Source organism: Drosophila mauritiana, chromosome 3L (assembly GCF_004382145.1).
Source record: "Drosophila mauritiana strain mau12 chromosome 3L, ASM438214v1, whole genome shotgun sequence".
Taxonomy (NCBI): Eukaryota; Metazoa; Arthropoda; class Insecta; order Diptera; family Drosophilidae; genus Drosophila; species Drosophila mauritiana.
In genome coordinates, this window is record NC_046669.1 from 15680880 (window position 1) to 15695828 (window position 14949).

Below are 14949 nucleotides of genomic sequence, written 5' to 3' on the forward strand. Positions count from 1 at the left end.
GTTTTCTAATTAAAGCATTAATATGGTTTTTACAACCTACTAAAATAATAAAAAGATTTATATTTGTAAACAATCTTTGATAGGCATTTAATAAGTCCGAAATAATAAATACGATACATTTCAAATTCGTCATTGGTGATAAATCATTATTGGATATAACTGGAGTTAACTATGACTAAAATGAAGGACACGATCTTAGGCAGTATTAATCATCATCTAATGGAACTCACTTTTTGCTGTTGCATGTAGTTTGAAAAAGCCTCGAGATGTCTAGCATTCTGTATGCCATGAAATACCATAGGATTATTAGCTGGAACCCCATAAACGGAGAAATGAATACGTATGAATGTTTTGTTTTGAAGAGCTCACGTCATAGGCGTATGTGTATGTACATATGTGCAAATCGATTTACGCTAAAAAGTAAAAGCATTTTCACAATATTCATGTTGAGGACAACTCGCGATAGTGGAGACCTTGATATTGTGTGTGCATGCTGTGGCTTCTGCTTAGCTAATATTAATGGGTTAAGTTCTGTACATTGATGGCCGTAAACACTTGGACATAAACACACAGATGCGCACACAAGGCAGCGCAAGTCTAAATATACAAACGGATACAAACATATGCCCCCTCGAATATGATATTCCGAACAGACTCGCATGCCGCCGGCTGATTTATCTAGCGCACCCGGTTCGACGAGGGATACAATATATTCGAAATCCTATTTCATTGCTACTACTAGTACTGCACACATTACGATCTACGAGATTTTTACAATAAAAATGTTCGCTTAATTATCTTAATATTTCGCCGAGAGAATAAAGCATATACACATAATGCTGTCCCAGCTCCTCAGGCGCCTTCTGCTCCCATGTGTCATTGGCAGCGATTGTCGCGGCAATTAAACATTAAATCAAATGAATTGCAGATGCAGAGCAGCGTGGCTAGGAGCTGCAGGAAGGTGCTGGGGGCTGCGGCTAGTTGGCCAGCCCACATTTAAATGCGCAAATGGAAATTATGGCCATTGACGACGCACGATCGGCCCGGGACGCTGTACGTGGGCAGCGGCGAATGCACAAACTGCAAATATAAGCACACACGCCGAATTAGTTATATGCAAAATCAGAAAATGATGGATGGGTGTACGAACCTTTGGCACCCTCTGGTTGGTTGCCATGTAGCCGACACAGAACGACTGCGTCGTGTGGCTCCACATCACCTCGCCACTGCTCTGGCCCGGATAATAGAGCAGCGTCAGAGCTCCAGCGTACAGATCCTGCTGTCGGGGCAGCAGGGGGGAGTCCAGGAACTTTTGCTTGAACGTCTTGTGCAGACTGGTCACAGCACAATCACTGCTAAAGGCCCCATGGCAGATCTCTCGGGCCAACAGCGTTTTCATCAGGTACTCGCCGTTTCCGGTTGTGCAGGTGGCTATGGCCAGTTCGTCCGTATCGGTGGCCCAACAGCCGGCACCGTAAGTAGCCGCCTGCCCCACTCTGCCCGGAACTTTAAGCAGTATGCCTCCGGAGCTACAGCCAGCTGCTGTGTTCCCTGCCCCATCAACACATACCGCTCCCACGGTGTCCAAAGCAGCGGCAAGTTCCACCTCGTTTCCTGGTTCCGGCACTTGTACGGGTTCCTCGGACGTTGCCTTGCTCAATCTGCTGTTGACCACGAGGTCGTACTTGCTTTTGTAGTGATTAAACTGGAACTTGGCCTTAGATGAGATCAGTACGCTGGGCTCCACCATGGAGCAACCCACCTCGTCGGCATAGTGTTCCGCTCCAGTGCCGGCGAGGATCATCGGTGGAATGCGCTCCAGAAGCTGCGGACTGGACTGGGCATCGCAGATGCGTCTTGCCAACTGAATGGGGTTCTTCACCCGACTAACGTTCGTGCAGGCGCCAAAGTTAAGCGTGGAGCCATCCATAATAGCCGCATCGCACTGCACAGATCCGTCCATGCAGAGATTTGAGCCATAGCCGGCGTTTGTGTAGCCGCAGTTCTCCAGCCGCACAATTGCCGCTTCGCAGGCATCGACGGCGGATCCGCCGTTGCGTAGGATCTCTGTGGCGCGCAGGCAGGCCTCCTTGATCACCCGCTGGTACTTCGTCTCGTCGATGCAGTTCCCAGCCCCTGAGAGCAAGTGGCGGTCATCAATCATCTGGCTGTCTGCCCGGCGGATCGGAACCGCCATGACCAAGATACGTACCCGTGTGCACCGCGACGAAGCCGGCCATGTTGGTATCGCTGTTTATGCTCGCGCCTTGTTGTTGGCCCAACTGCAATCCGTGCGCTGTACGGCGTAAACAAATTGATCAGAGTGACCGTGCGGGCCGAGTTGAAATATACCACGGGGAATGGTTCGCTGACAGCAGGACACATTAGAAATATACCAAAACTACACTCAAAAAATTTAATTTCTATAAATTAACCGCTTTATTTGAAAACTGCATAAATACATTTGAAATATAGGCTATTATTAGTATCCCTGAAAAGATGCTTACATTCTGTTAACCTTGAAAAATATGAAAACCTTAAAATAAATATAAGTTAATCCTTATTTTATTGTCGGTAATTTAACTTAATTAATAAAAGATTAGTTGATTGGTTTGTAAGTCGGAGGTATATTTTTACTTTCTATATTTCGTGCAATTTTTTTAAATCCCATTTAAATGTTCTTAAATTAAAGAGTTCCTAAAAGCACCTTAAATCTCTATCAAATTTATATTACTTTATGTAAGTACCTAGTTTATATCGATTTGATATATTTTCATGTTTCATATTACGAAAAATAATTTTGAATATTTGATAATCGTTCATTTGGTAAGCTAGCATTTTCACTGAAAACGTTTTGGATGGCTTAAATAATACTTTCAAACACACTTTAATTTTACACTAATGTCGTTCGCAACCCAAGCTGAATGAGTAATAGACTTAACGTAAAGTCTGTAAAAAGTTGTGAACTTCCCGAACGAAGTTCTTCATTATCAGTGAATAAATAGTTCAAACAAGGTGCCGGTGGCTTTACGTACGCTGTAAACTCGGGATAGCGAATTATTTCCGAAGGAATTGATAATGAATCCTTGGATACGCGACAAAACGTCATATGTGTTCCGGTTATAAATGCTTGTTCAACACGTTTCGTAAAGAGAGGATCATGCCAAGGCAACTGATTCAAGTGCGAGAGAAATGTGCGATCATGAAATTCGGCTGGGTCGGATATAACAAGCTTGTTTAACAAAGACTCCTGGTAAATGACGTCTTCTTTGGATGTTTTTCCTGAATTTGATATGTTTGTCGCATTCTTCGCCTGTTTACTTAAGTCGGTGTAGTCACTGTTGTAGAGAAACATGTTCTCGACATCGGTCATATTTAAGGAATAGAATTGGTACACACGGAACATCTCGAAAAACTCGCGCACTGGTGTCATACTATAACATCCGGACATCTCAATCTTTGGGTAATAAGTAATAAAGGTGAGACACATCTCCTCCTTCGTGGAATAGCCCCCGAATGTGGGTCGTTTTCTGTACTTTGTCTCATAGGAACAGTCTGTAATTAGATAATCCCCTGGCAATACGACCGTTTCATTGGCAAGCTGATGGACTTTTTGGTGCCTGTAATCGTAGTTTTCGTCAACAATGATCGGATTCAACTCCTTACCAGATCGAACATGCCGAAGGCTTATTGTGCGACCAGCTTGATGTGAGTGCAACGTTCCGGATATTATTTTAATACCATCCTTAGGGAACATGACGCTTGAACAAGACGGCCCACAGATGCCGACGGATCGATATTTCTTTTGACCAGGCGGAATGAGTTGCGTTTCCGAAATGGAAACACCACTTATTAGAATTCCGGAATCGTAGGTTCGCAGATTGGGTGTGTAGTGTATCCGAAAACCGGAATGATCTACCGATTCCTTTCCATCGGGATTATCGTAGTGTATTTCCAGCATATAATAGCTAGCTCCAGATGCTCCGCCCATTGGAATCCCTGCGTGGGGAGGTAGAAACTGTCCATCAGATCCCAAGGACCAAACTGCAACTGGCGTAGAGCACGAATCCCAGTCGCGTGGTGTCAGTTGGTTGCTGTTGCACACTGTGCCGGCACTCCTGACCCAAAGGTCCCAGGACGAAGGATCGGATGCAGAGTATATCTTGGACTGACACTCAAACAGGGTCATGTGGTGAACCACATTCCTATCGTATTTACCAGACAGCAGCGGCTCATAACCAATTATGTGCTGTTTACCAGTTAACTCTGGTAGTCGCACTATTTTACACCAGTATAGTGTATCCATTGATCGATCAATTGTTACGTTGTTCACAGTTATGTCCCATTTTTGGGTGCCTTCGCTTGAGTGACTATTTTTCGTAAACATTGGCGAAAACAATTGCAAAGCTTTCACGCCTCTGCTCTGACCATGCCAATCCAAGTTTCCATGAATAGGATCATTTTCCCCAATGGACCACAGCACTTTAAACGTATCAGGCTGCAAAGTATATTTATATTAGTTTCCTATTCAATTGATTGTGAAGAAAACTTACGGAGAGTGGAATATCGAATGGGTCACAGGTTTCAATTTTGCGTTTAAACTTCATGATTGTGTGCGTCCCATTTTGTGTGCCATCTAGGACATCGTAGTTTTGAGTATCGTCCTGCAGCGGCGGTCCGCTCGAAGGATACAGCGCACCATGGCAGTCCAAGGCGTTCGGATGTCCTGTGGCGTCATCCACCCACAACAAAACCATATCCGCTCTGGCCAGCCGGCCATCCTTGGAGAAGCCCAGGCCGGCAAAGCCTCGCGTGTGAACAGTTACTTCGAAGTAAATGCTATTTTCGTTGGCATTTATCCACCATTTGAGCCAGTACAAGCCCAAGCTGTCCATCATTTCGTTACGCACCCAGTTTTTGTGGTGTACAGAACCATTTTTATCGACATCATAGTCCTGCGTCCTTTGGTTGTTTTCAAAATACGCAAGACCAAAACACAACTGCACCGTGAGTACGATCCATAGTACGTCTTGAACGGACATGTCGGTAGCCTTGTACTTTAGCGTATGTGAACAATACGATTCTCTTTTAGGCGAAATTGAAACTTGTTTGGTGTTGACTTCGCAAGTAATTCGCGCGTCTGCATTTTTTTCATTGAACTAAGTGATCGCGTCGGGATATCGTGCCTATCGCTAATGATATCGACTACTTTTGCAATCGATTCCTGTTCACTACACTACGTGCGGTATTTCAGCAGCTTGCCCGGTCTGGTCACACTGACGGTTCGCAAATAAATTATTCGCACACAAAAGTAAGCACTTTACGAAAGTAATGTGTACTATATAATCGATCAAATACTTGTTCGAGCGCCATCCCAATGCCTATGAGATCGAGCTTACATCCGCGATTCGAGTGAAATGGAAAGAAAGTGATTGCATTGCCGATTCGCCCCACGAACAGTTGTTTGTGCGTGTGTGTGTGTGTGTTTGTACATAGTGACGTGCGCTCGCTGCGCTGCAACTGCGCTGCTGCTGCGCCGCTTTGCTGGACTGCAACGCAAAAAGGGAATCCAAAATATTGGATAGCTATCCATAGAAATTGTCCACGTAGGATCGCCTGATCGCAGGATGGAGAAGTTTCCGCTGAAGGGCAGCAGGGAGGCCGCCGCGGAGGGCAACAGCTACATAACCGCCTACCAAACGGTCATGAAAAAGGTAGCTCACCATAAAACCCACTGGGATTTCCCCCTTTCACCTACGCAACAGAACAAATGCCTGTTAAAAAACTTGAAGTGCGGCTTAATTTTAGCTAAAAATGGTGGAAAAATACTTAATATTGCAGTTGTGCATTGTCTCTTTTGGATAATTATGTTGGCACAGTTCGTCTTTACGTCTTTACTTTTCTCTAAAAAATGATATTGTCTACTAGCAATATTTGAAATCTTTACTTAACTGGATTTGCCATATTTGGGTTTCCAAAAACTTCTTTATCCAAATTCTAAGCGAATAGTTACCAACTTTAAGCATTTAATTTGAATAGACTGCTGAAGCTTCCCGGATAAGGGCGAATCTCCTGATAAAAGCATTATTCTACGAAATAACACAGAAACATCTGGCACAAGGGGGCGGAAATGCTTTCAATTGTAATTCAATGTACAGATGTGTGTATTATTTGAACGGTGTCGGTGTGTCCGAGATCTTAATCTTATCATTGCGTATGCATAAACAAAGCGTAGAGGCTAGCTAGCTCTCCAAATTCACAAACCTTATCTTATAGCTTTTCGCTTATTTCGCTTTTTCAGTCGAACGGCCACACAAACGGAGCCGGCGGCGACGGCGACCTAGACGGAACTTTTCGTGACCATCCGCTGGCGCAGCACACCAAACTGACCACATCGCTGACGGCGGCGGGCACCGACGACGAGGATATGATCGACATCACACCGCGCTCCAGTCCGGGCGATGTGATCGGCGGCGGCGGAGGAGGAAGCAGCAGTGGCTATCACCGAGAAACGGCCACCGAATCGGACACCGAACGAGATTTCGGACACTCTGGCGGCAACGGCGGCGGCAATCACCACAATCAGCGGACAATGCACCAGCATGTGCCAACTCACAGTGCCTTCGGCGAACCCATGGACGGTGAGTTCGGAGAGATCCATTGCGTAAAGCATCCACTGTCGCTGTCTGTGGTGTTAATCAAGATCATGAACATTTGAGTAAGGCGACGTCACCTCGCCGCATTGCCGGTTCCGAATATTCGGTGGCGTGGCTCACAGCTGTACTCATTCGCTGGCAATTCAATTAATATGTACAATCATTAGCATACAGACATGTATTGTGGAGACACCAGTTAAGTTCATGATATATGTACATACATACAACCACCATTTACACACGTGATGCTAACTTAACAAAATAATCTGAGTTGTCTAAACAACCAGCTGGCATTTCTATTGGGAATTATTTATTTAAACGAACAAGAATCATTTATAGTTGTTGGGTAAATACTATCACATATGTGATGATAATAGCAATCAATGTTAGCAATACGCTAGAACGAGTAATATCTATTAGAACTTTATTCGAGGAATCTGTTTAAGAAAACCTACACGTTCTTTGTCTTGATACCTGAATGAAACACAACTAAAATACTCATAATTATTGCGCTAATGTTTATAAGACTCTGTTTCTCTTTGGACTTTGAGTCCAAACCATTACGACAACATGATTCAGAGTTTACAGTGTCAAATCCGAAATGTTTATTGTATTCTTTATCATTGCTATAGGAGCACTATCCTTCTATGGTTCCTCGGACGTGCAAGATGATATTCCTGGCATTGGGCAGTACGAAGATTTTCACACCATTGATTGGCAGCGGGACATTGCCCGTGATCGTATGCGACATCGCTACATAGTCAAGAAGCGACAGGACTCCTTGTGGGATCTGATAAAGGTATAAGATCGTTTATGATTTAAATCACACTATACTAATCAATCATTTTACTTATAGGGTTCCATTGATGCCGGATCTGGCTGGCTATGTGTTTTACTCGTCGGAATCGCCGCAGGCTGTGTGGCCGGCATGGTGGACATTGGAGCTAGTTGGATGTCGGATCTAAAGCATGGCATTTGTCCACCCGCCTTTTGGTTTAACAGGGAACAATGCTGCTATCCGGCCAAACAGTCAGTGTTTGAAGAAGGCAACTGCTCGACGGTGAGAGAAACTACATTTTCTTCCCGATAAGACACTAAAACCGCATTTATCTTCAGTGGAAAACCTGGCCAGAGATCTTTGGTTTGGATCGAAATGGCACCGGACCATATATCGTCGCTTACATCTGGTATGTGCTGTGGGCTTTGCTATTTGCTTCGCTCAGCGCCTCCCTTGTGCGAATGTTTGCGCCCTACGCCTGCGGATCTGGTATTCCCGAGATAAAGACCATCTTGTCGGGCTTCATTATACGCGGCTACCTCGGAAAATGGACGCTGCTGATCAAATCGGTTGGTCTGATGCTGTCTGTGTCCGCTGGCCTCACTTTGGGCAAGGAAGGACCCATGGTCCATATTGCCAGTTGTATTGGAAACATATTCTCACACGTTTTCCCAAAATATGGTCGAAATGAGGCCAAAAAGCGTGAGATTCTTTCGGCAGCAGCAGCGGCAGGCGTCTCGGTGGCCTTCGGAGCACCAATCGGTGGAGTTCTCTTTTCGCTGGAGGAAGTGTCATACTATTTTCCATTGAAGACATTGTGGCGCTCATTCTTTTGTGCATTGATTGCCGCATTCGTTTTGCGATCACTGACTCCGTTTGGCAACGAGCATTCCGTGCTATTTTTCGTGGAGTACAACAAGCCCTGGATCTTTTTTGAACTTATTCCTTTTGTTTTCCTCGGAATTATGGGGGTAAGTTCAGTGTAATTTGGAAGCTCTACAATTTATTAAAATAACATTTATTGTAGGGTGTTATTGGCACGTTCTTCATCAAGGCCAATTTGTGGTGGTGCCGCTACAGGAAGTTCAGCAAGCTCGGCCAGTATCCAGTTATGGAAGTGCTCTTCGTTACCCTGGTCACTGCCATCATTTGCTACCCCAATCCATTTACCCGAATGAACATGAACGAGCTGATATTCTTATTGGTTAGCAAGTGCTCACCCGGAGATGTCACCAATCCGTTGTGGTACGTTTTATGAATAATAATTGCTTTTAATCATTTTAATACCTATTTATTTCCGTATAGTGATTACAAGCGCATGAACATTACATCGGGCAACAGTTTCATTGAAGTTACGGAACCAGGTCCCGGTGTATACAGCTCCATTTGGCTGCTTATGCTTACCTTTATCCTTAAACTGGCCCTGACCATCTTTACCTTTGGCATGAAAGTGCCCGCTGGTCTGTTTATTCCGTCCCTGCTGCTGGGTGCCATCATGGGCCGCATTGTTGGAATCGGTGTGGAGCAGTTTGCCTACAGCTATCCCAATATTTGGTTCTTTACCGGCGAGTGTGCGGACAGCAATCTTATCACACCCGGACTGTATGCGGTTGTAGGAGCAGCAGCTGTGCTGGGAGGTGTCACTCGAATGACCGTCTCCCTGGTAGTGATCATGTTCGAGCTGACAGGCGGAGTGAGGTATATTGTGCCCCTGATGGCTGCTGCCATGGCCTCCAAGTGGGTAGGTGATGCTCTCGGCAGGCAAGGTATCTACGATGCGCACATAGCGCTGAATGGTTATCCGTTCCTAGATAGCAAAGAAGAGTTTGCGCATACAACACTGGCCGCAGATGTGATGCAACCAAAGTATGTATTAATAACACATTTTATCCTCAAGATGATCTAAAAAAAACTTCATTTTAGGCGGAATGAAACCTTGAATGTCATTACCCAAGACTCCATGACGGTGGACGATGTGGAGAACCTTCTTAAAGAAACGGAACACAATGGCTACCCGGTGGTGGTGTCGCGGGAGAATCAATATTTAGTGGGCTTTGTGTTACGCAGAGATCTCAACTTGGCCATAGGTGGGTCATCCATAGCTACGAACTTGGATTCCATAATTTAATATTTATATTTTTTATAGGCAATGCCAAGCGTCTGATCGAGGGCATTAGCAGCAGCTCCATCGTATTATTCACATCATCCCAGCCCATTCAAAATCTGGGACCGCAGCCGCTGAAGCTGAAAAAGATCCTTGATATGGCACCGATCACAGTTACAGATCAAACGCCAATGGAGACGGTAGTGGACATGTTCCGAAAGCTGGGACTGCGCCAGACATTGGTAACACACAACGGGTGAGTTTGTGGCCAGAAGCAGTTTAACCAGTTTCAAGATATCTAATCTAAATTCCATCGCAGTCGTCTACTGGGCGTAATTACCAAGAAAGATGTGCTGCGCCATGTGAAGCAGATGGATAACGAAGACCCCAATACGGTGCTCTTCAACTGAATTTATCAGCCAATCAGAAGTTGGGCGAGCGCTGCTTCTAGTTATTATTATGTGAACTATGTGCAAAATGCAGATTGCAATCTAAGCTTAAGTGAAAAGTTGAACGAGTGGATGCAAAGTGGACTGAAATGGATTAGAGTGGAATCGCGTGATTAGAACAGATAGGATCGGACGTTCGGACGTGAGAGATTTAGCAAAATTGTGTGCAGTTCTATTATATATTTATATATCGCATATATCTCGTTAATGTTAATTATATAATTTATTTTACTGTAGGCAAATGGTTATAAAAGATTAGTGTATTCATTTATTGCCATTTTGTAATTATGTCATTGTAGCACTTTTCTACACACAGCATATTTCTTTTTATATGTTCACCTACAGCTTTGATAACGAGTGTACACTATGAAATGATCAATAGTTGTAAAAGGAACGTTTTATTTTGTGAATCGTATGTGAAAACGCGGTTTTAACGAGATTCCCACAGAGAAAGCAGTCTTATTTTACGCCAAATTTTCGAAATGGCTTTACGTTTTTGCATTTTGTTCAAAATTCTACACAGATAAAATGTCTTGTTTATACAATACATAGTCTATATTTACATGTGGTATTTGTTAGAGATCTGAGAAATTTTAAAATAAAATTGTGTATATAGCAAACCTAAGAGATGATAAAACCGTACATATAACATAAGCAGTCATGCAAATACAAGCGATTATTTCAAAACTGAGAACAAAATTCAATACGACTATTTAGTGTTCTATGTAGAATATCTGGAACTCGTCGCCATAGAGGCCTGTAATTAACCAGCGTCTGTAAGATAATTATTATTTACAATTGTTGTTTTAATGACTTCCTTCGTAATAAGCTCACCCATTGTCGCTACTACGGATAAGGCTTCCCTTGCCGCGAAGTCCTCCCTTGACGTGGGCATGGGCTCCATCGCTAACCCTATAGTATTCCAGTGACCCATCATTGGCTGGGCAGTAGATGATGTTGCCATCCCGACTACAGGCGATTACGTTTTTAAAGGGAAGTGGGATTTGTACTATCAACTGAGCCATATCCTGTTTATTATTTAAGTGGAAATAAATAGTGTTCAGCTCGTTTGTTTGCCATGTAATCACCTCATCCCCAAGCCGCATATCGTGATAGAAGGCCTGTCCACTGAGATCGCAGCTCAGGACAAACTGGTTGCCCTCCATTTCGGTACGGAGCAGAGTGGAAACCATGAAACGATGTCGCCGTAGAGCCAACAATTGGATCTGCTTGGTGGCTGCGGTTTGGCGGCCAGTGTTCCAGCAGCGATAGACGCCACCATCGTTAGTGCCCACGACGAAGTCATCCAGACCAAGGGTCACCATTGCCGTAGGCTCTGAGCTAACCGTTGCGGGCAGGGAGTACCTGGTGGAGTTAATTGAATAATATTTGAGATTAAAACCGGGAAATGTTCTGTTTAGTGTTTAGGGAGACTCACTCCCAATCCAGAGCCATCTGCCTGCTTAGATCCCACTGTCGAACGCTGCCATTGGCATAGCAGGCCAACAGAAGATGTTCCCGCGGCCAGTCCAGAGCCACTGCAGCTCCCTGGGCGGAGGATACAGTGTATAGCTGTTTGATATCGACGCTGGCATCGGAACCCCTCGCCTGCTCATATAACCAGATGAAGAGTTCTCCGTCCATGGTGGAACCAGCGAACATGGTCTTGTTGTACGGATTCGTGCACAGACTTCGCAAACAGGATTTTAGGGGTAGAGTTTTGGCCTCTGTGTAAATCACCAAGTTGCCAACGGACATTCTTTGGGGAACAAAGAGCTTTAGCTGCTGATCCACATGCTCGCACCAGTCATCATGGGGAGCTACCGTGGTGGCCACCAGAACTGGGGCATTATTCGTATGCACACACAGCCAGATGGCCAGTCCTTGCGAGTTGTCCGCACCACCCATTGTCAGTTTCTGGTACGTGTACACCTGCAGTTCCTCCTCCAGGCGGCACTGGCTCATCGTTAGATCCTCCATCAGAGGCGTGGGATTCATAAGCTCCCGTTCGACCATGGGGCAGATCTGTCGCAGCCATTTGGCCAAAGCCCTCTCATCGTATTCGACATCCTTGCTGCTAACTACTCGTTGCTCTGTTTGTGTGGCCACATGCATCTTCTTCTGCGTTCCCGTTGCGGCATCTTTGCTGGGAGGCGGTGGATCGGTGCCCGTACAGTTGTCCACCAGGGCATGCTGCTTCTCCAAAGGCTGCGTGGCCGGAAATTCAACTACGGGTGAGCTGTAATGCGATAGTACGTCCATTTTCCATCAGCTTGAAAATCTTACTGTTTTGGCTTCAGTTCTTTGTGGCTATCGGTATCCTTGGAAACCAACTGATTCAACCCTTAAGTGGGCTATAGAATAGCTTATCTGAAGATCGATTATGAATCCAAGCTTAATCTATGTTTCATGAATATAAATAAATACATTATAAATTTCTTTTTATATTTTTTATTTTACGACAGCTTAAGATCTTAAAAGTTTGCATATTGCAAAAGGGCTAATTAAGAAAACTTTACGATTTAGATTGGAAACTTTTAAGAAGTTTTAGAAAACAAATATCGCTAAAAATAAATAGGTGACAACCCATTTAAAGTGCATTAAGGGAATCCTTTTCAGTAGGCATTGCTGTCATCTGTCAAAGGAATCTATCATTACAAGCAAGTTAGATTTTCAGCAAAGACGTCTAAGCAGCGTAAGAATAAAAAGAAACTAAAGTGAAAATGTTGGTATCATGGGCTAAAATGGCTACAGGTAAGAAGAATAAACCAATTTCACATGACCAGCTTGCTCTGAAAATGAAAAAACCATGTTAGCATGTGCAAGGATTGGCCTGAAGATGGCCCCGGGTACCGGAGGTTACCGGGGCAACTATCTTGGTAATCCTGTGCTGTTTCCCAACTATGCCCGCTACCTTCATGCCTCCTCGTCCCTTTGGGATGACAAGGATAAGAATAAGTCGGGCGATGAGTGTGAGCCCGAGCCGCAGGAAGTCTGCAAGACGGACGCGGAACTGGTCAAGAAGAAGTATGAAGCCGAGGATGAGTGTGAGGAAAAGAAGTCGGACGGCGGAGGCAAGAAGCTGGAGAGCAAGGGTCGCAAGGGTGTCATCCATGCTGTCATCGGTCCCGTCATCGATGTCTACTTCGAGGAGGAGGTTCCGGAGGTGCTCAACGCGCTCCAGGTGCAGGATGCTCCCATTGCTAACCTGGTGCTGGAGGTAAGTCAAGGGATTAACCAATTTTAAGGCGGACGACATTCAGACATTCCATTATCTAATATTAATTAAATTTTAAAACGGATTTTAACATAACTTTTAAACATTCAAAAAGTTTTAAAAATTGTTAAACTTTTCTGATTTCTGATTGCATAGGTATTCCACCACCTGGGCAACAATATTGTCCGTTGCGTGGCCATGGATTCCACGGAAGGACTCCGTCGTGGTCAGCCAGTGCTCGATACCGGCTACCCCATCCGTGTGGCGGTGGGCAAGGCCGTTTTGGGACGCATCCTCAATGTGGTGGGCGATCCCATCGATGATCGCGGTGAGGTCAAGTCGGATTTCTACTCCTTTATCCACAATGAAGCCCCGGAGCTGACCGATTTGAGCGTGAAGCCAGAGATCCTAGTCACTGGCATCAAGGTGATTGATTTGCTGGCTCCTTACGTAAAGGGCGGCAAGATCGGGCTGTTTGGAGGCGCAGGCGTGGGCAAGACGGTGCTCATCATGGAGCTGATCAATAACATAGCCAAGTCCCATGGCGGTTACTCCGTGTTCGTGGGCGCAGGAGAACGTACCCGCGAGGGCAACGATCTGTACCATGAGATGATCGAGTCCAAGGTCATATCCCTGGAGGATGACTCCTCAAAGGTGGTTCTGGTTTTTGGCCAGATGAACGAGCCACCGGGCGCTCGCTCCCGTGTGGTTCTCACCGGACTGACCATCGCCGAGTATTTCCGCGACGTGGACGGGCAGGATGTGCTGCTCTTCATTGACAACATTTTCCGTTTCACCCAGGCGGGATCGGAGGTGTCGGCGCTGCTCGGGCGCATTCCCTCGGCGGTGGGCTATCAGCCTACTTTGGGAACCGACATGGGCACCATGCAGGAGCGGATCACCAGTACCCGCAACGGTTCCATCACTTCTGTTCAGGCTGTCTACGTGCCCGCCGATGATCTCAGTGATCCCGCTCCGGCGGCTACCTTTTCGCATTTGGATGCCACCACCGTGCTCTCGCGTCCCATTGCTGAGTTGGGTATTTATCCGGCTGTGGATCCCTTGGATTCCTCGTCCCGCATCCTCGATCCCGATGTTGTGGGCGAGGAGCACTACAATGTGGCTCGAGCGGTTCAGAAGACTCTGCAGGCCTACAAGTCGCTGCAGGACATCATCGCCATTCTGGGAATGGATGAGCTTTCCGAGGAGGATAAGTTAACGGTGGCCAGGGCCCGCAAGATGCAGCGCTTCCTTTCGCAACCGTTCCAAGTGGCTGAGATCTTTACTGGACATCCGGGAAAGCTGGTGCCAGTGGAGAAGTGTGTGGAGGGCTTCAAGCGTTTGTTGAATGGTGAATATGACGATATCCCGGAGATTGCTTTCTACATGGTCGGAGATGCCGAAGAGGTGCTGGCCAAGGCCACCCAACTGGCCGCATCCATGTCAGGTGATGCTCCTCCAGCCAAGGCGGAAGCCAAGAAGGACGAAAAGAAGGACGCAAAGCCAGAGGAGGGCAAGAAGGAGGAGCCGCCCAAGGAAGAAGACAAAAAGGAGGAAGCAAAGGATGACAAGCCAAAAGAACCGGAAAAGAAAGATTAAGGAATTCGATCAGCAATTCCACCAACCATTAAACTTTACCAATTAAAGAATTTTATAATTGTTCATTTTTTATATCTTAAAAAATAATATTCCTCTAATCAATTCAACTTAATGTGTATTTATTTTGACTTTACATGAAGAGGCAT

The 14949-nt window shown here is 45.5% G+C and overlaps 5 protein-coding genes across 5 annotated transcripts; 2 read left to right on the plus strand and 3 right to left on the minus strand.

Moving 5' to 3' along the window:
• Window positions 1–80: 80 nt before the first annotated feature.
• On the minus strand, window positions 81–2344 carry LOC117142091 (threonine aspartase 1). The gene is made up of 3 exons (XM_033305974.1): window positions 2213–2344; window positions 1151–2136; window positions 81–1080 (listed from the first exon to the last, which is right to left on the minus strand). The coding sequence occupies exons 1-3, from the start codon at window positions 2238–2240 to the stop codon at window positions 997–999; spliced, it is 1098 nt and encodes a 365-aa protein (XP_033161865.1). The 5' UTR covers window positions 2241–2344; the 3' UTR covers window positions 81–996.
• Window positions 2345–2607: 263 nt separating this feature from the next.
• On the minus strand, window positions 2608–5180 carry LOC117142089 (MOXD1 homolog 1). The gene is made up of 2 exons (XM_033305972.1): window positions 4554–5180; window positions 2608–4498 (listed from the first exon to the last, which is right to left on the minus strand). Exons 1-2 carry the CDS (start codon window positions 5040–5042, stop codon window positions 2894–2896), a joined length of 2094 nt encoding a protein of 697 aa, XP_033161863.1. The 5' UTR covers window positions 5043–5180; the 3' UTR covers window positions 2608–2893.
• A 447-nt stretch (window positions 5181–5627) lies between these two features.
• LOC117142088 (H(+)/Cl(-) exchange transporter 5) lies at window positions 5628–10258 on the plus strand. Its single transcript, XM_033305971.1, has 10 exons — window positions 5628–5714; window positions 6302–6641; window positions 7289–7455; window positions 7513–7716; window positions 7773–8405; window positions 8462–8679; window positions 8740–9300; window positions 9358–9521; window positions 9581–9794; window positions 9858–10258. Exons 1-10 carry the CDS (start codon window positions 5628–5630, stop codon window positions 9946–9948), a joined length of 2679 nt encoding a protein of 892 aa, XP_033161862.1. The 3' UTR covers window positions 9949–10258.
• Window positions 10259–10558: 300 nt separating this feature from the next.
• On the minus strand, window positions 10559–12356 carry LOC117142090. Its single transcript, XM_033305973.1, has 4 exons — window positions 11426–12356; window positions 11076–11352; window positions 10822–11015; window positions 10559–10761 (listed from the first exon to the last, which is right to left on the minus strand). The coding sequence occupies exons 1-4, from the start codon at window positions 12247–12249 to the stop codon at window positions 10701–10703; spliced, it is 1356 nt and encodes a 451-aa protein (XP_033161864.1). The 5' UTR covers window positions 12250–12356; the 3' UTR covers window positions 10559–10700.
• Window positions 12357–12646: 290 nt separating this feature from the next.
• On the plus strand, window positions 12647–14849 carry LOC117141566 (ATP synthase subunit beta, mitochondrial). Its single transcript, XM_033305077.1, has 3 exons — window positions 12647–12741; window positions 12804–13207; window positions 13361–14849. The coding sequence occupies exons 1-3, from the start codon at window positions 12711–12713 to the stop codon at window positions 14801–14803; spliced, it is 1878 nt and encodes a 625-aa protein (XP_033160968.1). The 5' UTR covers window positions 12647–12710; the 3' UTR covers window positions 14804–14849.
• The last annotated feature ends 100 nt before the right edge of the window (window positions 14850–14949 follow it).